Below are 25,093 nucleotides of genomic sequence, written 5' to 3' on the forward strand. Positions count from 1 at the left end.
ATAAAGGAATACTTTGCATTCTACTCACAAAAAGTAAGAGGCAACATTTGTGACTTCAGATAAACAGCATTTGTACTCTTTGGGAAACTGTGCTTAATGATCTATATTTGTGTCCACAGTTTTGTTGTTGTTGTTGTTTTTGTTTTTAAATTTCATTTGATATGTGATGTCCTATTTTACCTTTAAAACTATGCATCTCAGAACTCTTCTTGTAATTACTAACCTTAACAATGATCATCTGAAAATACAGGTCTATAGGGAAGATGTTAAAATAATCAATGGTGGAATGGCAAAAGTGTGATGAATGATCTTTCTCCTCAAGGTATGCTTACTGGAGTGATCCTGAATGGAAAAATGCATGGATCCTGCCATAGAGTCTTGTAGCTGCCTCGTATTTTCCTGCACTGTAAAAATGCATCTTCCATTATTTGACCCATGGGCTTGCCTGTTTCAAAGGCAGGAAAGCACTCATATTTAGGGCTTATCAGTGATTTTTAGTGTGTTAGATTCCAAGTGAAAGTAGCCCATGACTCTGAGTATATGGGTCTGTGGAAATTATAGTCACATTCACATTGCTATTAATGAGCTACCTGGACTCTTTCATGTACAAACTGTTGCACTATGTCATCAAGTAGTGGGAAGGTATTTTTTCATGCAGTGAAGCTTTGAGGTTTCATTTTATTTTATGGCTTTTGACTGCCAACAACTGTACTTCATTATACATGGAAAACACATTTAGCTGTTTCTTTTCTTCAATGTTCATCTGAAGAATTACATTCAATAGCTGTTTCCAGAAGTATTTTTGACACAGTGGAATCTCCCTGGGCCTTCTGCTTCTTCAGGGAAGTGATAATATAATACCACTGCAATGATTTTTCATGAAATTACATTTCCACGAATTGAAGATGGAGGGTTCATTTCTGTAGATCATGTTGTAAAGTTCCATTGCATCTCAGATTAACTTTGTCAGATCAATGTTTATGGAAAGTGCAAATATACATTTTCTTGTTTTCATCCAGTTTATGCCAGAGGAAAACATGTCATGAATTTTATAATTTAATCATTGCACTTTTCCTTTACTAAATTTTGGAATCCATGCATATTAATGAGTGTGTCTAAAAGTCATTAATAATACTAAGAGGTTTTAGTAAATTTACCTTACATAAAGAGCTCATACTATATTTAGTAGAGGCAGGGCAGAGTTCAAGTTATTTAGCATTTCCATGATTTTCATCTGCTTTTAAAATTACGCTGGTGTTATTTTTAGTATGAATTTTTGTACTTTTACAGATGTAGTACATCTCAGCCAACAGTTTGTTATGAGCATATAAAAGGGTTGCTAACTAACCACTCTTTATTGTCTTTATTTTAAAGTGTTAACTCAAAAGTAAATTAAAACTCAATAATATTTTGAATGCCTCTTGTGACTTGCTAACTGTTTTAACCTTTGCTTTTACAGCCCTTTCTTTTGGACTACTAATTTGAGAGAATGTTTATTTTATATGAATATGAGGTCTCCATAGCTTTAAGAATCTTTTAAACGATTGTGACAATTTGATGTAGTCAAACATCAAACAATAGATGTAGTTACTCTGAAGAAGTCACTTCACTTGCCATTACTTTCAACTGCTGTGTTTAGATCTGCTGGGTAAAAAAAAAAAAAATCTGGTATAAATGACTTCATTATGTTGTTTGTGCCTCAGTACATCATGCTGCTTTTGTGGTAAGTAGTTAACACTACTTTTAAAAAACATTTACACTTTCTTGCAGCTTAGGCTTTTGTAACACATAACATTTATGCCAGTAGTAAAAATATTTGTAATTACCATATGAGGGGAGAAATAACACTGCCCAAGATGAATCATACTGAAAATTTCCATTTACTCTTGTATTTTGCTTTGAAAATGTTCAATGCAAGAAGTCTTAGAAATTCCTTCGTACAGAAGACTTACTTTTTTGATACTTGCCTTTCTTTTGTGATACATTACTTCATGATGAAGTTACTTTTTTAAATGCCAAAATGGTATGAGAATGTCAGGGTTTTGAAAAAAAAAAAAAAAGCAGTATACTCTAAGCAAACATGTTCAGTCACTTGTATGTGGAGTAATAAAAGAAGAAACGTGGTCCCGTTAGGTTCTGATACATGCTTTAGTTTCAGGAGGAAAAATCCATCCCTCTGGTATATCAAGTACAACTAGGGTTATCAGCTACTATGAAGTGTCCTGCCTGACTACTCTTTTGTGGCTGGGATTCCATGAAAGTTTTTTTTATTTTTTTATTTTGAGTATTTTGCTGTGAGCTAATGTCCAGATTTTGAAGTGGAATTTGTGCAACTGAAATAATACACCTGAGTGGGATGCTAGTAAAAACTCTTTTTCATGTTTCCCTCAGTTTTTCTCATTACTGAGGATTGTAATGACGATGATGTCATGCAAACATTAGCAGCCTCAGAGATTAAGGCAGTCTTTCGAAGAATGTCTGAGATTACATTTAAGTTGTTTTAAACCTATCATTAAAGAAATGATCTGGAAACCATTTGTGATCATTTGTCCAGCCATGTGAGTTCTAAGTATATTTTGCAGACTTTACAAAATTACTAGTATAAGAATATAGTAAAAGTCTTTTATGCATTGAAAATGGTTTATTAGACATTTTTATACCTCTAATTATATATTTTAATTCTTTTACATTTAATTGAATTTTGATTTAATGCACCCAAGAGTCCATCTAAACCCAGCATCCTTCTTTCACATATAACAATGACTTAGGTCAATGATGTACTTTTCTTCATTGCACCCTTTGTTGTTCATTATGCATCATCCTCAGATCTGTGCTTCGATTTTCTGACATCATGGGTTGATACCAAAACCAACAGGGTGGAAGGGACCTCTGTAGGTCATCTGGTCCAACCCACCTGCTTAAACAGCATCACTGATTGCTCAGAACCATGTCCTGTCATGTCCAAAGTTGGAGACTTCACAACCTCTATGGGAAACCTGACTGTTTCAAGATTGGTTTCAAAATACTGTCATAATGCTGAACCATATACTCTAGTGACCCAGATTTAAAATGGAATAGCTGAGAGATGCATGTAAATACATGGCTGAACAAAAAATAGCAACCAGATTAGCAGCTGCTCTCTAAATTGTGCAAATTTGTGCATGTTGTACAGAACTTGAGCTAGGGCAGAATGAAGGCATGTTGCTGTGTAGTGTTGTTAGTCCAGCCATGGAACTGTTGTAAAGGACTCCTCAGAAACAGTGATCATGGAAAATTTTAAAAACTCTTTCCCAGTTTCCAGCCTAATAACCAAGTGTGTAAGGACCTGGAAGAGTCTTCTGGTTGGAGGTGTAGGGACAGAAAAACTTTTAGTTACAGAATGGATCTTGATAATACATGAAACAGATCCATATTTCTTCATCTAGGATATTCTCAATTTCATCATTTCTCCATTGGCTTCGTTGGCAAACAGTTCCCGACTCAGCATGCTGCTCTTATGGATTTCATTCTGAGGTGCATACCTTTTCATATGCCATTTTATGAAGAGCTGAGATTACTCTCTTGAAAATTAATTGCATGGTCAAATTTTGTGGTAGAAAGATCATTTGCAACAGAGATATAACTGTCTATGATATCAGTCAAACCAGCAGAAATTTAGTTACTATACGGAAACCAGAATTACCCAGTTCAAAACTGGTCAGAGATGAGAATCTGTTCCAAAGAATCTTATTTTCACAATTTAAAATATTTTTGTGACATTCCTATTCCACATTTTGATCTACTTGAGATTTTTCAGCAGAGATAATTCTTTGTGAGTCTCTGTTGGTTTCTACAAATAAGATATAGGAATACTTAAAGCAGAATTGGTGATCTTTGTTGGTGGATAAACCATGAACTGCTAGAGATTAATTACATCTTTTTGTAAGCTTCTGGTGACCTTCCTTTTGATTCCAGTGGAAGCAGGACTTTATCCAGGAATTCTGACATTCCTCAGCCTTTTATCAGGAGGAAAATTTAGCAAAGAAGCACTGACTTTGAATATGACCTCTCAGAGAGGAGATCTCACACATGAAAGCTCACAGGCTGTTTAGATTCCGTACATTTTGAACAAATTGTGTAAGTATAGAATGTGTTACGCTACAAGTGAAAAGATGTAACAAGTTCACTGCTGTTGTGTGGATGAACCAGAGAAGCAAGTAATTTTTAATTCCCTGAGCACAATATCCTAAGGCAAAACAGCTGTATTTTATGCTGTGTTGTGTGCTTTTTATGTTAATTGATGTGTATTTATAAAGACGTGGCAACATTGACATAGCACTCTTGTTCAAATGCAGATTTCTGAACTTTTGTGGGTTCATTAAGAAAGACTCTTAAATGTACTTTACAACACTTAAATGTACTTTAATGTACTTAAATGTACTTTACAACAATGGAAATGCAACTAACACTTAAGCAATTTTTGGCTGGTTGAATGAGCTCATGCATATATGCCCACATAAACCCACATAATTAATGTACTGCATGATTTTACCATTGGAATGTGAAAGCAAGATTATAGTAGAAGAGGAAATGTTTGTACTATGTTGTGTTTATTTCTAATGGTAGCGTATATGTACATGCACAAAGTGGGTGGCTGATCCACCAGCACGTGAAGGCAGAGACTTCATAACTTAGGTAGTACCAACAAAGGGCACATATGTCCCACTCCTTCTTGGGACAGTAGTATGCTTTATATGTCTGCTATATATCGCTTTTTACTCCTTTTGAAATTCTATTTGTGTGCTTCCAGAGAAATAATTTTCTCGTTTTACATTTTTGTTTTTCTTTTCTTCCTGTGCGTTGTGACTACTGTGTTTTCTCCTGCATCTTTAGTACAAAATGGTTCTAAACTATAATTCCTAGTGCTGTTCTTTCCTGAACTTCTTGGCTCAATTGTCTTTCTTTTTTCTTTTCTTAGAATTTTAGTTTGTAAACTTTGTGCAGAGTGGTTATTCTGTTCAGAGACTATTGTCTCCTTTCCACTTTCTTCTCAAAGTCAATTCAGTTGGGAGCATTATCTCATACTGAACAAGATGTCATTGCCAAAACTTTTGGTATTTAAGATTTACTTTTCCTCTTCTAGCCTTATACTGTCTGGTGAAGGGCACAGGCACTGCTTTGACTATACTAGAAACTCCCATAACTGAGACCAATGAAGCAGCTGCCCTAAAAAGCAGGAGTAAAGCCTAATTTTATTTCGTTTTATTTTATTTATTTATTTATTAATATATTTTGTTTTTTAAATGGTATACCATTAGCTACATTTCAGGCTGATAGTGCAAGCAGACCCAAACTACTCACTATTCCCCTCATGACTGATAGCAACATCAGAAGTCAACCACAAAATGAACTGGTAAAATTGCCTAAGAAAATCTGTTCATAAGTGCCATTACCCATCTTTAGGACTTTGAAAGCTTATTCAACTTACTTTATACAACCTGTCTTTTTGATCAGTTTAGTGTCTGTTTTTATGATTATTAGCTAATATTGCATTTTTGACCTGCAAAGATGACCTTCCTCCAAGGTAAACTAACTATACTTTCCTGAAAGACTGTTGGCACATTCATATCTATAAAACAGTAGCAACATACAGAGGATTTAAATGACAGACTTGAAAAGTCAAAGTAAATGAGATATTGTAAATAGTCCCATAATAATAATAATAATAAAAAAATATATTAATCTGTAAGTATGAAAAGAAGCAAGAAAATAATTGAGCTGTTATGTTGTGAGGAAAAAAAGATTAATGTTGTGTAGTGTGACCAAAAAGTCTAAAAGAATTCTGTTCGTTTCTCATTAATGTTACAAAGAAAAGAAAGTGGGAGCAAAAGAAGGATTGGTAGTAGTAATGAAGTGTAAAAATAGAAATTATTATATCTGTGGTAGAAGTGAAACCAAAAGAGCTTAAACTGATTCATTTGCCCAGTTAAGGCAAATTAGAAAATATTCTCCTTGGAATAAAAATATAATTGGCACATAAAGACATACAGCCAGTTGCTATGTTTGGTATTAAATGCATCAAATGAGGAATGGCATCATATTAACGTGAGACATCAAACAATTTTTACATTTTTTCACTCTTTGTAAGCACTTCTAAGTCATTACATGAGTTACCATATCTGGTTTGGGGCATTGTATTTCTAGAAATGCTGGCCTCAAGAAATGTTGTTTATTTGACTCCAGTAGACTTGATGCAAGCACATGCTAGCCTTTGCTAATTAGGGCCAGACTTCTGTGTGTAAGGTGGACTAGAAATGTATTTGGAAATTTGGGAATTATTATGTATGAAGTAATATTTTACAAACCTGCATGCATCTAAGTTAAAGATAAGTTAAAGATCCTTATTACAGTCTGGGCCCCTAGGAAGTCAACTGGAGTTTTGTCTTGTACTATGGTTTGAAATCCCTGTTTTAAGTATGTGGGTCTATTTAGAAATTTAACTCAGGCTGAATGCTTTGGAAAGAAGCAACGTTTTCCTCAAATTTCATATATGAACATAGATTAAACATAATCATATAATGGATCACTCTTGTTTTGATTTATTCTTTATTTTTTGCATTTTATAATTGAATACTTAAATTGGTATTTATCGTGTATTGTTCACCTTCTTTGTTCTTAATCCAGGAAAAGATTAAATAAATTCTTTTACTTTTTTGTCCCTTCTTAGTTTTCATTATTGAACTTTTATGTCCATAGTTTACTATTTTAATTCCATTGCACCTTAGACATGCAGTAAGAGATTTTATATGACTGCCTTTTGAACAAATGTTCAGCACATAACTAAAACCATTATTGTTTTTTAGACCTTTTGTTATGTTTATGTAAAGTCAATTTTAATAATGTTCACAACAATGAAAATTCTGTGTGGTTTTGTTTTGTTTATTTGTTTGTTTGTCCTTCATTCATCAATATCTACTACAAATTTCCTTTCTGTTCTTTTCTGCATATAAATATGTTGAAGAAAATTTACTGGGAAAATATTTTTTTTTCTTTTTTTGTAGTTAAACTGATTGATAAATCAATGTCCACTTTCAATTAAAAATGGAAAAGCTGAGAAGTACATTTGAAAGGATTGCATAATTCTGGAGGGCTGCTTTAAGAATTTATATATAGTGTTTTAACCTATTTCTGTGGCTGTTGCCTTGCGATCATACAAGTGGGAAATCAAAAATCTATATTTAATATTGAAAATTATTTAACATTGATATCTGTGATTGCAAACCAAGTGATTAAGATACTTCTCTGAAATGATAATATGTGACATGTACCTCTGCAGTGTGGGAGGTGAAGTGTTGTATTCTCTTGTTATAAGAGCTGTGGTCTGCAGAGAAGTTTACTTTCTATTCACAAGAAAAATACACAAGTCATAAATTGCAGTTTATGTCATTGCTTTGCTTCCATACTTTTATCCTGTCCCGGGACTATAATTTCTGGCAAAGAAAAGTGTCATTTGTCCCCTGTAGTATTGCATCTATTTCCTCAGTATGGCCATTTGCGATTTTTCTTTACACAATATAGACACATTCCCATTAGCAGGGTGAGCCACCCACCTGTTTGGAAGTGAATATACTGTGATTGATAAGTTCAAGCTTGAATTGGAATTAGTTGCTTCAAAGTATCAGGCTACAGTCATTCTTCAAGCAGCCCCAAGGTGTTAGACCACCAGGATGGAGTGTCTGTTGGGACAGAACTTTATGTTCACGCCAAATTTAATAAAAAGATAGTGTGAAAAAAAAAAAAACCACAATTGTACTTAAATCCTTTTCAAAGTTCACTTTTTATTGTTAAGGTGTTTGGGAGTTTTAAAATGACTGTTCTTTACACTCCAGCTTTCTTGGTCTTGCTATGAAATCAGTAGCAATAACAACAACATCAACAATATTTTTTGACAAAAAAACAGGTATGATGTCACAAAGCCAATATAGTGATTCCATTCAAAAATCAAAAGTCTAGAGATAGAGATCATCTGTAGCGAGCAAAGCTCACACTAAAGAAAGGAAAAAAAAAAAAAAGAAAAGACAATTTACATGAGCTCATTACACAAGTTTTACATGGGATGCTCTCCCAGTAGTTCTTCTGTCAAACAACACCATACATATTTCTTTAACACATGTTATGTTTATTGAATGATTCTCTGGTTTCCTCAGAGTTCACGCCATGCTTTTATTAATTTTTTTTTTTTAAGTCATTTCCTTTCATTAGTATTCTAGCAGCTGGGATTTGATGTATTGATATGGACATAGTTATGTAAGGAATGTTTACTGCTACTTCGTTGTAGTTCTCTGCACACATTAGGGTTTATTGCCAAAATGGCATGCTTTCTAGAATTGAAATATATAATATGGCCTATTAAAACAAAAAGTGCATTAGGAGGCCTACGTAAATTGTCATTAACAGTATAATAGCAAGAAGGAAACCAGATTTTTTGATTGTTGTGAGTTCTAAAGAGTGACTCTAAGAGACTCTAAATTACTGTGTCGTTCCATTTATTTATTTATTTGTTTGTTTGTTTGTTTATAAAATATGATACATGAAGGAAACTGCCCAGGAAGTTCCAAGATCTATGACCAGAAGAGAAGAGTTAATTTTAGTCATAAAGAAACTAAGGTTTTAATACTTAAGATTGGCTTTGGATTAATTTCTGATTGGATTTGACTTCTATCAAAGATCAAGAAATGATGCAGAAATTCTGTATTCTCAGAGGTATGAGAGAGGGTAGAAATAGTTATGTAGAAAATATAAATTATGCTGCCAAGAACTGAATTAGTGATGCATTTGTACAAAACCTAAAAAAATATGATGGTGTGAATAGAATGCTCAGCCCTTTATGAAGGCAGTCGTGGGTGATATACTAGGTTTATCATAAATTTATTGGAAAAAGGGCAATCAGTGAGTCACTTCAGTACAAAGTTGCAAAATGTTTGGGGAGGAAATCTTGATAGCAGTGGACGTATGCTTTCTGTTAAAAAACAGCTTAGGAAAGAAACAATTTAATAAATCTCAGCAAGAATTAAGGAGTCATGTACAGGCTGAAATTCCCAGGCTTCTACAGGAAGAATAAAAGTATTGGACTCATATACTAGTAACACAACCAGTATGGTAACACTGTCTGTGTTACGGTAAGATCAGTGAGGGCAGGAAGCTCCACATCAGAGGGAGAACTCAGTTACCATGCTGCAGCAGGATACATGCAGAGGTCAGATTTTAGATGCTAACAGTGTCTGCTTGTGTTTAGGGAGTCCAACAGGGCCAACCCCCAACTACACTACTGAATATGTAGAAGTTGTATGTGGCTCAAGAAGTCTCTACATTGAATCTAAGTGCAAATTACATCTATCTCACTCTGTCCAGTGCGTTTATTTATAGTGCTCTTGGAGTCATATTCCAAGATGGTGTCTAACTAGGTGGGTCTTAGATCTCTGTTCCTATGTTCCAGATAAAAGCACTTGAATAAGAGCACTGAGTATTCTGAACAGAAATTTCAAACAAATATGACCACACATTTTGGCTTTGCTGAAGTATGTGTATGTTGTAACTATTTTAAGAACTTTAAATGACAAAAAGCCCAGGTAAGGCCATGAAATTAATACTGTTGCTTTCAGATTTGTATTTCCTGACAACTTTATTTAGAAAAAAAAAATAAAAAATAAAATTTTGAGGTTTTAAAACAAGGTTTTGCTGTAAAGATTTAGTAGAAAGCTGGGTTAGACACTCTAAGTTGCAGTCAGTTATTCTTTTCTTGGTTGATTGTTCTGAGTGACTAGGGAAAATACTGTAGATCTGTTACATTTCTGCACATATAGGTGGTCTGGAAAAAATGTCTTTATTCTTTGGCCTCTCTACCACTCAGGCTTGCCAAGTGTGAGGCATTGTTTGCATGATACAAATTCAAGCTGTTGAATAATTTGGTTTTCTTCATAATTATCCTTCCTACCAATTCTAGAAAATGCTTTCTTCCTCTTTTTATAGGCCCAAGCCCTATCCAGAACATCTCTGTATATCTATTGATGGTGACTCCTTTAACAACTGTCTTAATATCTTAAGTCACACTGGCCTTTGAACTTGAGTCCCTGTAGACATGTAAGCCATCATTCAAGCCATAACACATACAGATATTAGATACAACAAAATTTAGGTGAAGTGAATTCTACCTTAAGTGTCAATCCTTTCAACTAAGTCATGTGGATTTTTATTTTTTTTTCCAGACATGTTCAGACTGATTTTCTTGGCAGTCTTCTTTTCTTCATAGATTTCCTTCTGGAAATCTGAGATGTGGGTTCTATGTTTTGGGGGAACAGAAATACAGAGATGTACTCTATGAGCCCTATGCATGTACTGAGCATAACAAGAGGAAAAAAGTTAGCATATCATCTATGGGTACTATGAACACAGAAAAGTCTTCAGATCTTGAATGCCACTGTCTGTACTCACTATGTGATTATGTGTACAGACTCTATGCCTCCAGGTATTATGATTAAAAACTGCTAAACTGTTTTTTATATTTTTTCAGTTCTCATTTTTGCAATAGGAGGGCTATCTTTATTAAAAACTTCTGTCTTGTCTGTTAAAAAAAAAAACAAACAAACATGTGGCTTTGATCTAACTGATTGAATGTTTAGAGTATAGCTGTCAGATTAAGCAGTCATCTTTCAAGAAAACAAGATTTTCCAAAGTGCTATTTATATGTTTGTGTTCTTGTGTTAAACCACAAAAACAGAGTTGGTAAGTCCTTTGTGTACCATGTATCTTCAGGGATAATGGTGCTGAAGGTTACATTGCATTAGACATCACTTTCAGAACAGGATAAATATAATAAAGTCAATTCTATATAGTCTGCTTGTCCTTTTGCTCATGATTGTTGCTATCTGTCAAACAGTAAGTACTACTGTACTGGTGACTGTGTTTTCACTGGTAAACACTAGTTTTTAGTGGTAGTCCTGTCAATTTCACTTTAGCCACATTGTTTGCCCTGTCTCAGTTTTATATTGAAGCTCTGAATGTGCTGACTGTAGTTTCAGAGATCACATCTATCCATTCAAAGGTGATAAAACCAAAAATGTGTCGCTATATATGCTTACTGCCTAAAATTTATATTTATTGTATTAGTGAGTAGTGTGAGAGTATTGCAATATATGCAGTAAAAGATGGTGCTTGTTCTTGAGCAGTACCTTTTCTAAGTTGTCATAATTAGCTGAACACCATGAAGCTGAAGATAATGCTGCATAGCATTACAGATATAGGAGTTCTACCTGTGATTTATCTGTGTGACTAATTCCAAGTTAATTTTCAAAACCGTTACTTGTTAAGATGACATTCGGTTGTTCTGACTTTTGTTTAACTTATATCTGAAGCCACAGTGTGAGGCTGTCTTTTGTTGGGTTACGCTTCTGTGCCACCAATGTGACTTGCTGGTGCATCTTCTGTGCCCAGTGTCACCACCACTGTAACAGAATCAGCTGTGTTAGTCTGTGGGGTGAGTGGGACTCAGTGCAGTAGGATGGGACCTTGTCATCCAACTGCAGGCTCAGTGTTTCTGTGAGAATCAGCTGAAAACAGTGTTTGTTTGTTTGTTTGTTTGTTTGTTTGTTTGTTTTTTAATCTTTCTTTAAGAAAGAGAGAAAAGGTGGTCTTATAATCAGAACAAATAAGTACCTGATGGGCTTTTCCATAACACTTCATCTTTCTATATAAAAATCACTTATATGTATCCGACATGTAAGTGATTGTTGAGACAATCAACAACAAATGAACTGATCTAGTGGTCCCTGCTTAGTCAAGGCATAAGAGGAAATTAAAATGTTTCCAGGGAAGCTCCCATGTGCTGCCTACATCTCACAGTTAATATGATGCTGTGAGCAAAGTAATGGAAGTGCTTATTCCTGAGTATATGGTGCAAGCATGTGACTTCTGTCAGTTGCCTGTATTCCACTTCCGAACATGTGTCTTTTTTTTTTTTTTTAATATCATAATGCATAGCTGAGTAATTGGGGTAACTGAGGCTAGAATAGTAATGGCTGACAGGTGTTGCAGAGTTCAATATTCTTGCAGGAAAATATTTACCTAGCAAACACATTTTGATCTGCAAGACTGAACTTCAGAAAGGGGGAGATAGGGTCTTTTTAAAATATATATATTTTTTTCCTTTTTAAAAATGATTGAGAAGGACAGTTTCAAATTTATGATTCCATCAATATATATATGAGAAGAAAGAATAATATAATTGGTTGAAACCAAGACTTCCTAAGTCTGGAGCCCAAAGCAAATATTTTACTAATTCAGCAGTAGAAAAAGTAGAAATGTAGAGTTTTTTACAGCCATAATAATTTTATTATAACCATTGTATTTTATTTGGCTTCCTAAAATGACACTTATTTCAGTTTCCCAGTGACTTAAATCCCTCACAAATTTGACATCACTTGAAATGAAATAATTGAACTGAAACATTAGAATTATTTGAGTCAATGAATAGCTTTCTAAATTTTTAGAGAAAAATACTATGCCTGTTTCACTAGAGAGTATATTCTGCTTCCTGGGCCTTAGCAAACTAAGGAATATATTTTTTTATCATTTCAAAAACACTGCATCTATTCCCTTTAGTTCTTGCTGTCTTTTCTCTTGCCAATATTTGAAATGATATTTTTTTGGCTTTTTTTGTCTATTAAAAATAAGTTTCTGCAGTAGCTCCACATGTTCTGATATGTAAGAAGGACCTTCTAGAACCTCTTTTCACTGTGCTTCCTTAGGCTATGTTTGGAAATATAATACTGTCATAAATTAAACACAATTTCTTATTGAAAAAAATATTCAAATTTCAATGGATTCTAAATATGTGAGCACATTCTTTATCAGCTTTAATAGCTCTTATAGCTCTTATTCAGAGATTTTAAAGGCACTACAGGTTAGCTTTTTAGTAGCTCTTTTGGCCCATGTTAATGCAGATTGCAATTAACCTCAAATTTCTGTGTCGTCCAAAATGTAATATACAATGTAAAACAGTAATTAGGGTGTTTCTGCATTATCTTCAGCCATTTCTGGAACAGATACACCAATTTAACATGTAAAATTACTTTTTTAGCAATGAGTCATTGTAAAATCTGAAGGCTAAACTGGACTGCCTTTGAGAGTGTTTTAGCAATCTAGTTTGGATCTCAATGCTTTTGAAGGGAATCTTACAGTTCCTGCTTATACAACTTTGGTTCTTGTTACTGTATGCTCCCTGAAGGTGTGAATTGGATTAGTCTCTGATCAAGTTAAACCAAAAGACAAACTCCAGAGGTTAAAGCAAACTCCAGTGTGTTAACAGGCTTTCTAATATGGGACTAGAGTAGACCTGGTTATATTAACCCTCTGAAAGTAACGTGGCTGTTACAACCAACTCTGCACCAACACTTTTGTTCTACATATCCCCTGCTGCTGTGCTACTTATCAATATAGACATAGCTACAGATGTAGAAATACATGCAATTTTTTCACAGGACTGAAACAAGAAATCTGTTGATGTGGTCATCTGACAAATTCCCCTATACCTGTATGATCTTTCTGTCCTATTTCAGTAGCAGGAAAGAATAGAAAAACATGATTTAAAGTCAGTTGACACAAGAAAGCAGGTTGACAGAGCAGGGTGACACTGCAATAAACTCAATTTTAAAAGGTGTAATACAATTCAGGAATTAGCTATATATGTCATTTAAAAATAAAAAAATAAAAAAGCTAATTTGCAAGGAAGAACTCGGGATGCTAATGACTCACCAATCCCATCAAAAACTCTTTTTGGTGAAGCTTTTCTATAGGCAGTTTGGATTATGAGTGATAGTATCATTGTAGTTGTCTAATAATCACTTTATTTTGATTAGACTTTTAAAACATTAATTGGATTAGAAATAATAATAAGCCTGGCTCTATTTAGGGAATATTCCTTTTGCCAATGGAAAGATACTGAGTGTAATGCTTCTCAGGAGAGTGACACAGCCTAAGGGCAGCCTCTTTATCTACTGCTAATGAAAGCAGGTTGAAAAAGTGGTAGAAAGGACTTTTCCTTTAAAGAAGGACTTGTGAGAAAATCAATGGCTTAGAGCACACGGCCAAACAGGGGAGGTATGAAAGCTAGGAAGTGGGCATTTTTAGTTCAGCCAACATTTCTATGATTCTGTGCTTTGGTGTTGTCAAATATGTGGAAAGTGATTAGATGAAGTAGAAAGACAATTTTTAGTGGAAGAACAGTAGGACTCTGGAAGGGGAATGTAGCAGTACTTCAGGGAATGCAGTTACATTTATCAGGTGGAAGCCAAGCAGTGTTTCAGTAGGCTATAACAGGAGGCAGTGAGTACATGCTGCAGTTTTTGAGGTTCAGGATGGAAATTAGAAAAAAAAAATCACCAGGACAGTGTGGCACTAGAACAGGTTGTGAAATCTTTTGTTCTTGTAGTTCTCCTAGATTTGGCAAGACAAAGCCATAGCTCACCCATTCTACTTTTTTCAGTAGTTTCATCTAGAGCAGAAAGATAGAACAGATGACCTTCTTGGGTCTTGTAAAAATTCAATTGTTTTACTAATGAATCTTCAGTTAGAATAGAATCCATCTCTGATTTCTCAGGTTAGGTCATCTCTTTGCTAATAATTTGATATAATAATAAAAATATTTTATTTCACACAAGATAAATGGATAGAGAAACTTAGGATAGATTACTTACATATTTTATAAATACATCCTCTTTCCAATAATAAGTTACAGAGGTAGATAAGGAGCCAATAAAAGTATTTGTTAAAGGTGTAAAAGTCTTGGATATCGGAAAAAAAATGCAGTTACATATGGCAGATTGGACAGTTCTGGGTAGTTTATAGTTTTAAGATTACAGAAGTGAGAGTGAGAAAGAAGAATATAAGAAAACTAAAGTCACAGTCTTTGTAGATAACAGTTGTGAGAGATTACAATAATTTGTCATTGGAGATTTTGAAGGAGGGTATACCAAACCAATAGCAAAAAAGTTAATTCATTGAACCAAAGGAAGTAAGCAAATGAGTAAACATGTCAAACAACAGGTCAAGAAAAATGAGGATGAGAAAAAGTTAAATAGAAGAATGAGTGATGTGATGAGACCATATTCTGATGAACTGGTTAAAGCATGAGATGTGGTTGTGATTCCAGCTCTTCAGATTATTGTCACTGGCATCAGTAACTGCAAATCCTAATATGCAAAGGATAAACATGAATAAACTTGAATAAAAGGTATCACTTGTACATCATTGCTATCTGAGCTATAGCAGACTTTCAAGTGTTTGTTTATAAAAGAAATTGCAGAAAATAGTACTTTTATTTTAAAATTAAGATTTTGTGCAATTGATAAAAGAAAGCTAATGCAGCTAAAGGCTCTTAATACATCTTTGAGGCTTGCCTCTTTATAAAGGTTTGTGTCCTTTTTCAATATACTTTTTTTGGAAAGGAAATTATACTACATTTAACACCAATGAAAATCTGAAAACTGCATTTGTTGGTATGCCTCATTTAATTCATATTATTTTCCATCTCCATTTATTCCATCTCCTTCATATTTCTTCCATGTTTCTTTCTTGAATCAAACACAGTGAAGCCTGTTTAACTTTCTACGTGGTTTAAACATATGCTTTGGTTTTACAGACTGTTGATACATTACCTGATCTTGACACAAATTTGAAATAATTCAAAAAGAAAAATCTAAGGAAAAATAGATTTTTCAGATTAATTTGGGTTAGAATAGTCTACAAGTTATGTTGTTTCACTTTTTAAAGTAAGTTCTGGATCTCTTAACATAGTAGTAATGTAAATATCTTCCTGATGGTCTTTATTCAGTTGGTTGTACAAAAAAGCAAACTTCACTCTCTGGAAAGATTTTTACTAAAGCCATATGTTCTTTTCTTTTGAACTACAGCTCACCACAGCCACCTTGGGTGGCAAACTCCAATTGTTTCTGCCCTGAGATTTGCCAGCATATGGAGCTTTGGACCTGCTACTCTGAGAATAACGACATGCTGAGAGAAAGGCGACCAGTAGCTGGCCATAGGCAAGCAGCATAATATTCCCTTTTAATGTACAGATTTCTTCTGATTTTATTTTCTGGAAATTCCTCAAACTGTTCTCAAAGTTTTTCTGTTGTACAATCTGATGCCTTTATTGCAAAAATAAGGACAAAAGATCTCTTGATGAAGTGAGACTACTCATTCTGACTTCATTCCAGGAAATCATCAGAGAAGTGGCTTTGAGTTTTGGGTGTAAGCTGTAGGACACCTTTGATTGTTGGGTGTAAGCTGTAGAGCTTTTCTAGCCTGTGACCATTTTGCTCTAAGTTAAAAGAACAACTCTGCCAGTCTTATTAAAAAGTTATGGTCTTGTTGCAGTCTGATATTATTCAACGACCTTTAAATGTAAGTAAACTATTTCTGTCTTTGAATAACTCTTAATTATTTTGGAAAATATTTAAAATAATATGAAAATAAACTTTTGAAAAAAATTTTTTTTTGTATTCTTCCTAGTTTACTTGTCTTCATCGTAGAAAAAATATTGTTAGATAAATGCTTTTTAAAACTTTTTTTTTAAATACCTATTCTGAGCCTTCATTGACAACAGATAAAAATATAGATAATGTATGTGACAAGTTGAAGGAGACAGATGTTATTTTCCACTGGAAAATTGTGGTTATACTTCAGTTTAATTTGCCAGAACAGAATCACTAAATTTCATTAATCACTCCACTTTAAAAAATTGAAAAAATTGATTCCCCACTGCTATGTCAAATCAATCAGTATGCCCAAGTCACCTTCAGTATGGTAAAAAATGTTGTGTTCAACCAGCACCTCCAATTTATACATGTTAAATTTTGTATATATAAATCAAGATACTTCCATAAGTTGTGTAAATTCCTTAGCAAAGTTCTTTTGAAAGTGCTTTAGTATTGTGAAGCAAAATCCTATGCTTTCACTATATATCATCTTGATCTTCTCCACAATACAAGTGTTTCATCAATAACTACAGGAGTCTTACACAGTTTGATAATGCTCAGGAGTCTGAATATCAGAATCAGTTCTGGTATGGTCAAAGCAAATGTGGAATAACACACCTGAATACTTTTCCAGCTCAAAACCAGATTAACCAAGAGAGTGCATTCTATCCTGTGGCTACACACTGATAAACTACACTACACTTATGGGTTATCAGCAGGATTGAAATTTTTATTTTTGCCATAGTGATTTTTTGGATGGTCTTCTTCAGACTTTATTTATTTGACTTTCTCATCTGCAAGCTTTGGACTCCGCATCAGGAGTCATTATTAAAATACAGAAAACTGGCATAGCCCAAGTGGTATTTGCAAGGAAGGTGTTCAGCTTTGGGTTGCAGCCTGCTTAGTAGAGATAGAATCTTCAGAAAATTTGATATCTCTGCTGAGGATATGTGAGCTGTAATTAATGCTTTTTTAAAAATCCAGATTTTTGAAGCAGGAGTAAGACAGAATACAGAGGCCACACTCAAAAAAAAAAAAAAAAATGATTCCTTGCTCTGGAGGTTGTCACAGTCTCCATGGAAATGAAGTAAAATGGAAATGTTTCCCTTTTGTAGATACCTTTCTTTCCAGGAGTAACTGTAGTCTGTCCCCAGTCAGCCAACGCATATCCCAGTAACATTTCCTAATCTTTTGTGCTAGTTTGATCTCTGAAGAAGGATCTCTTCTTCCAAATCTAATGGATCATCTCAATTTGCTTAATGTGAGACTCAGCTTTCTGAGGCTTTATGGTTTGCAATTTAGGGCATGTTGGCAATAGCCACGGCATCATTAATCCAAGCTGAATAGAGACTTTCATCTATCTGAGACTTGCAGATGTGCAGCTCATTGGTAAACCAATAATTTGTTAACACCTTTTTCCTTCCTGGTGAGACAATCTGCCCTACCACACAGGAACTAGATCTTTTCAAATGGAAATTTACTACAATTTTGTCACATGTCCAAAAAAAAATATATATACATAAAAAAAAAAAATCCCCCCCTGGACTCCTCAGAAATGCTTGAATACTTGTGGTTTTGAGAATGGAAAACTTTAGCTGACACAGTTCAAGTCTGGCAAAATTAAATGCTTGAAATCAGGTTTTCTAATGGCAAACACGAGGAAAAAACAGTCATGGATGGTGCTACCATCCCATATTGTACTTAAATTTATCATAATCAGTAGGTTATCCTTGTGAGATCTGTTTGATAGAAGCACAGAGGAGTCTACATTTAATTACTAAAGAATTGCAATAATAAAAGGTTTCTTTTCAGTATAACGTGCCCTCAGAGGCACTCTGGTTTTCAAACAGGGAAGCCTGAAGGTTTGTATTTTCAGTTCCTGTCATAAAGACAAAGCCATTTTGAATGAGACGGTCCTAAAGGGAGACAGGAAAAGTTCCTGGTTAACTAAATATATCTCAGCTATAAAAAAAAAAATCCTAGAAAACTGTAAATGTAAATATTTAATAGGTCATTTTGAGGAATTTGAGCATGCTTTCAAACATTTATTTGAAAAAAAAGTGACAAAAATTAAAAAAAAATATATGTATTTCCTAAATAGCTTATGAACATTAGAACTCTGGCTTTGAAGGACTATGTGGCAATGTGTGAGGAAAATGATTGGCAGAAGAATAGCTTAATTTCATTAAATTTTTGCTGTTTTACATGTAACATATATCCTTGAATGTCCTGCATTTTGGGGAAATGAATGGTGTTTTCCTGTCTTTCTGGGAACTGTTATGTGGGGGACTTTCCCAGTTGAACATCTACTGAGTGTCACTGAATTCTTTTCTTAAAATGGGTTGCCAGAGTAGTTTGGTATCGTTCTTTAAAGGTCACAAGATACAGGAAGCAGACAGCACAATTCTAAAGTGGATCCTGTTAAAAACTGTTTGGGATTAAGTGGTTTGCAAAATATCAGGTATTATCCATTTTCCTGCATGGAATGAAACTGAAACCTTTCTTAATTGAATAGGTATACTATTTGGGTTTGTGGCAAACTCTGGAGCTTGGAAAAATGGAAAAGAAAGCATGGAAAAAAGCTTCCAGAAACAAGAAAAAATTGAGAAATTCTTTGTTTGAGAGAAAATGGTCTACTTTACCCTGTGGATATGTGTTATGTGTTGATTGTTCATTTGTGGGTAATGCTGAGTAACACTGATGCTGTTAAGTAATGCCCTGAGGAAAAGAGCATGACCCAGGCCTCATGTCAGTTCTTTGTGGACAGGGTGGAAATACGCAGTTCTATATTCCTGTTCCTGCAGTTTTGATTATATTTCCTTTTTTTTTTTTTTTTTTTTTTTTTTAAATGCAATATTAATAGGGAAAACCAGGCAGCAAGAGCCAGGATAAACAGTCCAGATTGCCAGAGAAGCCTGTACTGATGAGGGAGGTCTGAGGTGAAATCAGCAGATGACATCATCAGGTCAAGTTAAGGGTCAGAATCAGGAAAATACAAGGGCAGATCCAGGTGTACCTACAAAGCTCAGCATAGCTCAGGTGTACCTACAGCATAGCTCAGGCAGAGAACAAGAGAGAGAGCCTGAGCATTAAAGTCACTCCTGAGTGTGGTGGTTTTACCTTGCTAGCCAGCTGAATGCCACCACAACTGCTCTCTCAGTCCCCCTCCTCAGAAGAGGAGGGAAGAAGAAATGGAAAGAAACAACTCATTGGTTGAGAGATAAGGATAATTTAATTAAAGGAAAAATAATTATTAAGGGAAAATTATTATTAATTAAATAACTTAATTAAAGGGAAAAGGGAAAGCAAAAAAAAGCAAAAGCTTTGTGGAAGTGCAGAGGAAAGAAATTTTTATTTTCCACCAATGAGTAATGCTTGACCACATCCCTGAAGCATCGCCTCAATGCACGTAGCCTTTGTTCAGGAGGACGTAGGTTTCCACAATAAGAGCCCACACAGCTGTATCAAAAGCTCCCCATTGACCTATCTATAGTATGGGACGTAAAAAAAGCAAAAAGGTTTCTGTAAGAGAAGGTGGTTACTGAGGCAAAAATGAAACAGACATCTTGTTTTCCTTGAAGCACAAGAAATAAGACAATGAGAAATGATGGTGCTATGGGTGACTGAGATGGTTTCAGAGCAAGAATGGATGGAGCAACTGTCTCAAGGACAGGTACAGAAGTGTTGATGGCAAAGGGCATGAGAAAGAGAATGGAAGGAGTATTAATGCTGGGCCATGTGCCATAAATGTTGAGTAGACATAGGATGTCTAATATGAGCTTGGCAATGAGGATAGAGAGATGGGAAGGAGTATATAGAAACAGAAACAAGTCCTAGAGAGTTGTAGGCTATTGAGACTGAATAGAAAGAGAAAATTATATGATGGAGAAGAAGGGTGTGGGAAAATCAATAGGGGGTTAAAAGATGGAAGAGGTTACAGGAATAGAAAAGGGAAACTACTGACTATTACTAATACAGGTGTTTTTTTTTAGATATATGACACAGGGATGTGAGGTGAGAAGTGGCTTCCTAGCACATATTCCTGCAGTGACCCCAGAAGAGATGGACAAATTTGGGTTCCACTGTCAGGAGAAGAGTGAGCCCATGAACAAAGGATTGTTTTGCTTTGTTTATTACTGGGCAAAAGTCTGTTCTGAGAAGAAAAGTGTTGTAAGATTAGGTTGAAACTGTCATCCAGTCACAGAAGAAAGATGAACCCTTGAGAAGTCATCTCCAAAGCTCAGCCCACTATCCCAATGCAACTACTTCTAAATCATTCTTGACAGATGATTGACTAAACAGTTCCTAAAAACCTCTGGTGACTGAGATTCCACAGCCTCCCTAGGTGGGAAACTCCCTTGGTGCAATTTAAACCCATTACTCTCAGTCTTAATCCATAAAGCACAGGGCATAATTCATTGTCCTCTCTGCAGCAATCTTCTACATATTTGCAGATTGTTATCATGTCTCCCCTCAGACTTCTCTATTTTAGTCTAAACAAAGCCAGGTCTTTCATTCTGTCCTCATAGGTCATGTTTTCCAGACCTCTGTTCATTTTTGATGTTTTCTGCACTTCTTCCTGCTCTGTGTTGCTCTTTGTGGAAGCACAGTGCTGCCAGAAGGTTACACCATTATACACCATGTCAGTACTGTGTAGTCTGAAGGCATGTCTTGGTGAATCTTAAATATAGCACTCATAATTTGATATTCTACTGTAGTGTTGAGTTTGTTTACAGCTATGTATCACTACTGACTTGTGTTCACCCCATAGGTTTGCTGGGGTCCCAGAGCCCTTTATGAGGAGCTGCTAGCAGAGTAGTTGTTGTCCCCCTCAGAGGTATGCAGCTGAGCCTCCTTCCTAATGGAAGAACTTCACACATTTCCATGTTGACTTCTCTCCTGCATAATTTCATCTCATTTTTCCAATTGGTCAAGATCACACTGAATTCTGATCTTGTGCTCCCAAGTGTTTCCAGCCCCTCCTAATTTATTATTGTCTGTAAATTTAATAAGCAAAGATTCTGGAGGGTGGAGGAAGTCAATCTCCTGCTGACTTGGCTCTTAGGTTTTATATTTACTGCCAAAGAAGGTGTTCCTTTTATTTCACTTAGTTCAGATGGGGGCTGGGGGAGAGGACTTTCAGTGATATAATTAGCTGAAATTACTACTTTATCCTAGCTTTCCAGTGAAAACAGAGCACTTCAGCTTTTACTGATGCTGTTGAGGTCAAAAATGTGAGTATTATCAGTACTTTATTATCTCATAGTGCAAATTTAATGTCCCTTTGCTCATCAGGAATTTGTGTACATCCACTGTTGAAAAAAGCACTCAATCATGCACATATTTATATTCACACTTTTTTTTTGTTTGTTTGTTTCAATCTGAGGACATGGACTTTGAAACAATTTGTTGGCCTTGAACCTAACCACTTGTTAGGTACAAGGAGGTTCCTGCCATGAGAAAAGCAAGTACAACTTAGTCCTTGGACCACGCACTGTAGCCACAAAAACGTCACATTTATCTTACACCTAATCTTTGCAAGCATTTTAAAGAGCCTTCTTCATTTGCAATGGTAAAACTGAGATGAGTTAAAGCTCCGACTTCTCTTCAAGGGCCTTGTATTGTGGTAGCATCAAATGTTACCATTTGGCTGCGTTGATTCAGACCTGGGGTATTTGCATCTGTAAAGGGACAGGAAGAAACGTATTGCTACTTTATTCTTCAAGATATTATCTGAATACTTATGCAGTTTTCTTGTAAAGGCTACAGTGTTCCACTGCAGGACTGACCATTCTAGGAGAGTGACTGGAGACTCCCAGCTGCTGTTTCTCTCATTAGCTGTTTCATATACAGGGAGCTTGCATATTATTGCATAACATTTCTTTGAACAGTTGAATTAACAGATGAAAAGAATTACACAATTTTCTTAAGACTGGAGGAAAAATGCAGACTATCTGAAGTTAACATTTTTTGCATTGTTTCAGGCTCTTGATGTGGCATTTAACAGCAGTAAAAGTGAAGGATAAAAGTTAACCTGATTTTGCTGTGTGCCTTTTTTAATTTTAAAACAAGGCAGGATTTCAAAATTTTGAGCCCTATTACTTTTAAAGCCTTTTTAATCTAACATATTTTTAAATATCTACATGAAAGAAGAGTTCTAATTGACTACAAGCACTACCCAGAGTCTTTCTCCTTGGGTGACGTGAACAGTCAAGCTGCATTGTGCTTGCAGGGAACAAGCTCAGATGTAGCTGAATCCTCACTCCATGTTCTATTATTTTAAACCACCGTGAGAGAAAAAGTAAGAAATAGCAGCTATAATTTAAATACAGGCCCGAATTCAGGGCTGACTGGAACAATGGTTGAGTACTTCCCATTTGTTTGCAAAGCCTGCAATGGCAAACTTATCCTAGAGCTGACTTTCAATGTGAGCTGTGAAAACTAACAGCACATAGTAATGTAGCTGCTGTTCTGCTTCCATGCTATTACTCAGAGATCTGCCAAAATGCTTGGATTAAGCACTTTTTGCTTTCCCAGGATAGCACCTGCCCCTAAACTTGCCATTTAAGCTCTCATTTTGGAAGAGAGAAATGCCTGTATATAGTTTACTCTCCCACAATACCCAAAGGTATCTCATTTTACCAATTTGTAGACTGGACTCATAGGCAGCTACCAATCACCAGGCAGAAAGTGTTGCCTTACGTCTGTGTACGCCGACTGGCCGACCAAAAAGCCATGCCTCAGGGGAGGATGCCGGTTTCAGGTGGTAATGGCTCCAGAAAGAACGAGACCAGAGGCTGAAAGTGTTCCTGGCCCAACTCCATACACTTAGCTAGGGTTACACCAGGGGAGCTTGGCCTAATGAATATAAAATATGCTCTCCTCAACTGTAGATAAAAAGACATCTCAAGGAAAGGAAATAGAAGCTGAACAAATGAATGAAATGCCTTCTACCGTGTGTGATTCTGGGCTATGAAGTACAGTTGGAAAAAGTTTTTATTCTCCTCTAGTTGAAACCACTACGATCAGTGGTCTGACATGGTGGTATGTTTTCTTTTACCCTTTCTGCCTTTCTCCTCCCACCCATGAAGTCATTACAGAGAATTTTTCTCTGACAAACAAAGCACAATATGGAGCTGTGGGATCTAGTAAATGCAAATTACCTTATTCTGTCCTAACACAGGAGTATGATTTTTTTTTTTCTTTTAACTTATCCAAAGCCCTTTTTATCCACTCTAGCTTTTTGATTTTATGATGTAAGTTATACTAAAATTGCTTAAGGAAACACAGTTGTATAGTGGTGGTTGTAAAATACATTTTCAGGTTTCATTCAAGAGTCACATCAATATATTTTTTTTTCTTCTTTAGAAGTGCTTTCACTCTTGCACTTTCCAGATTGACAGTTGGTGCTTTAATACAAATAATCTTAGATATTATCTATATTTTAAACACATTCTTTATTAATCTGCATGTTGAGAGCAGTTGGAATAATTTAAAGTATGGATAAAAAAGATTTCTTGGCTGATGTAAAAACGAATATAGTTTGGGTGGAGGAGACTGGAGATTTAAGGCATTTTTCTTCAAACTGTGGACATTCACTATGGGTAATGAAGTCGCACACCCTTTATATATGTCATAGAATACACACACCATCATCATCCTACATAGTCCTCTGGCACACAGGCTGGAAAAACATTTTAAAGTTAATAAATGACAACTGGAACTAACACCTAGCAACATCCCTATGCATTTCATATTTACTGTATGCAGTTAATACATTACTTAAGAAGACACCTATAAAAATGTAATTAGGAAAGGAAATAGCTTTCTCCCAGAGGGAAACCTGTAAGAAGGGTGAGGTTTCCTCTTGTAATGCTTTTTCCAAATTTCATTCCAGTAGGCTGCCAAATTATATGAAAGATACAGGGGCTTCAAGCCTTAATTTTCTCCAATATTCACTAGGAGTATAAAGTTCCTCTTAGACTTTCTCTAAATGGAGCAAAGGAAAGGATGTCCACAAAATGAGACTGGTGAACTGATTGATTTTAAGTATATGTTTTGGTCTAACTGGCTTTCCTGAGGTCATATATGATAGCAAAAGCTATAGCCAAAGCAGAAAGGCTATTTTTGCTAAAGAGACTGGCTCCAGACTCACAGGTCCCTAACGACAGGCAACCCACTGAAGACTACTCCCTTTAAAACTGACCTTCTGTGTGATAGACAAGAGATCTTTCTATAAAAGGGATAAAAAATGAAATGAATTGCTGCAGCCACTTCCTTCCCAATCCCAACTCCTTTACTATTATTCAGCTGGAAAAACTTCCAAAAAATAATGTCTGGATTTGAAAGTAATTTCAAAAAAAGACACTCTGAGCTTTCCTTTGTCCCTTAACCCTTGTCCTCCTCTGCTTTTGCAATTTGCCATACACTGCAAAAAGGACTCAGGATTTTTTGTTTTTCCTTTTTGAGGAAAAAAAAAAAAAAAAACTCAAACGAAATGCCTGAGACTCCAGAGCTCATCCTTCACATTTTTTCCTTAAGGGATACAGCTTTGCAGAAATTCAAAGTCATACTCGTATTTA

General features: G+C 35.3%; 1 protein-coding gene across 1 annotated transcript in view; it reads left to right on the forward strand.

The window, feature by feature from the left end:
• Window positions 1-16,567, forward strand: part of WDR27 (WD repeat domain 27) — a 122,410-nt gene extending 105,843 nt beyond the window's left edge. Inside the window, exon 24 of the mRNA XM_068676862.1 lies at window positions 15,945-16,567. Coding sequence (XP_068532963.1) covers window positions 15,945-15,992 — 48 coding nt within the window. The 3' untranslated portion in view covers window positions 15,993-16,567. The remainder of the gene's footprint in view (window positions 1-15,944) is intronic.
• Window positions 16,568-25,093: the final 8,526 nt, after the last annotated feature.

The sequence above is a fragment of the Anas acuta genome, chromosome 3 (genome assembly GCF_963932015.1).
Source record: "Anas acuta chromosome 3, bAnaAcu1.1, whole genome shotgun sequence".
In the NCBI taxonomy this organism is placed as follows: Eukaryota; Metazoa; Chordata; class Aves; order Anseriformes; family Anatidae; genus Anas; species Anas acuta.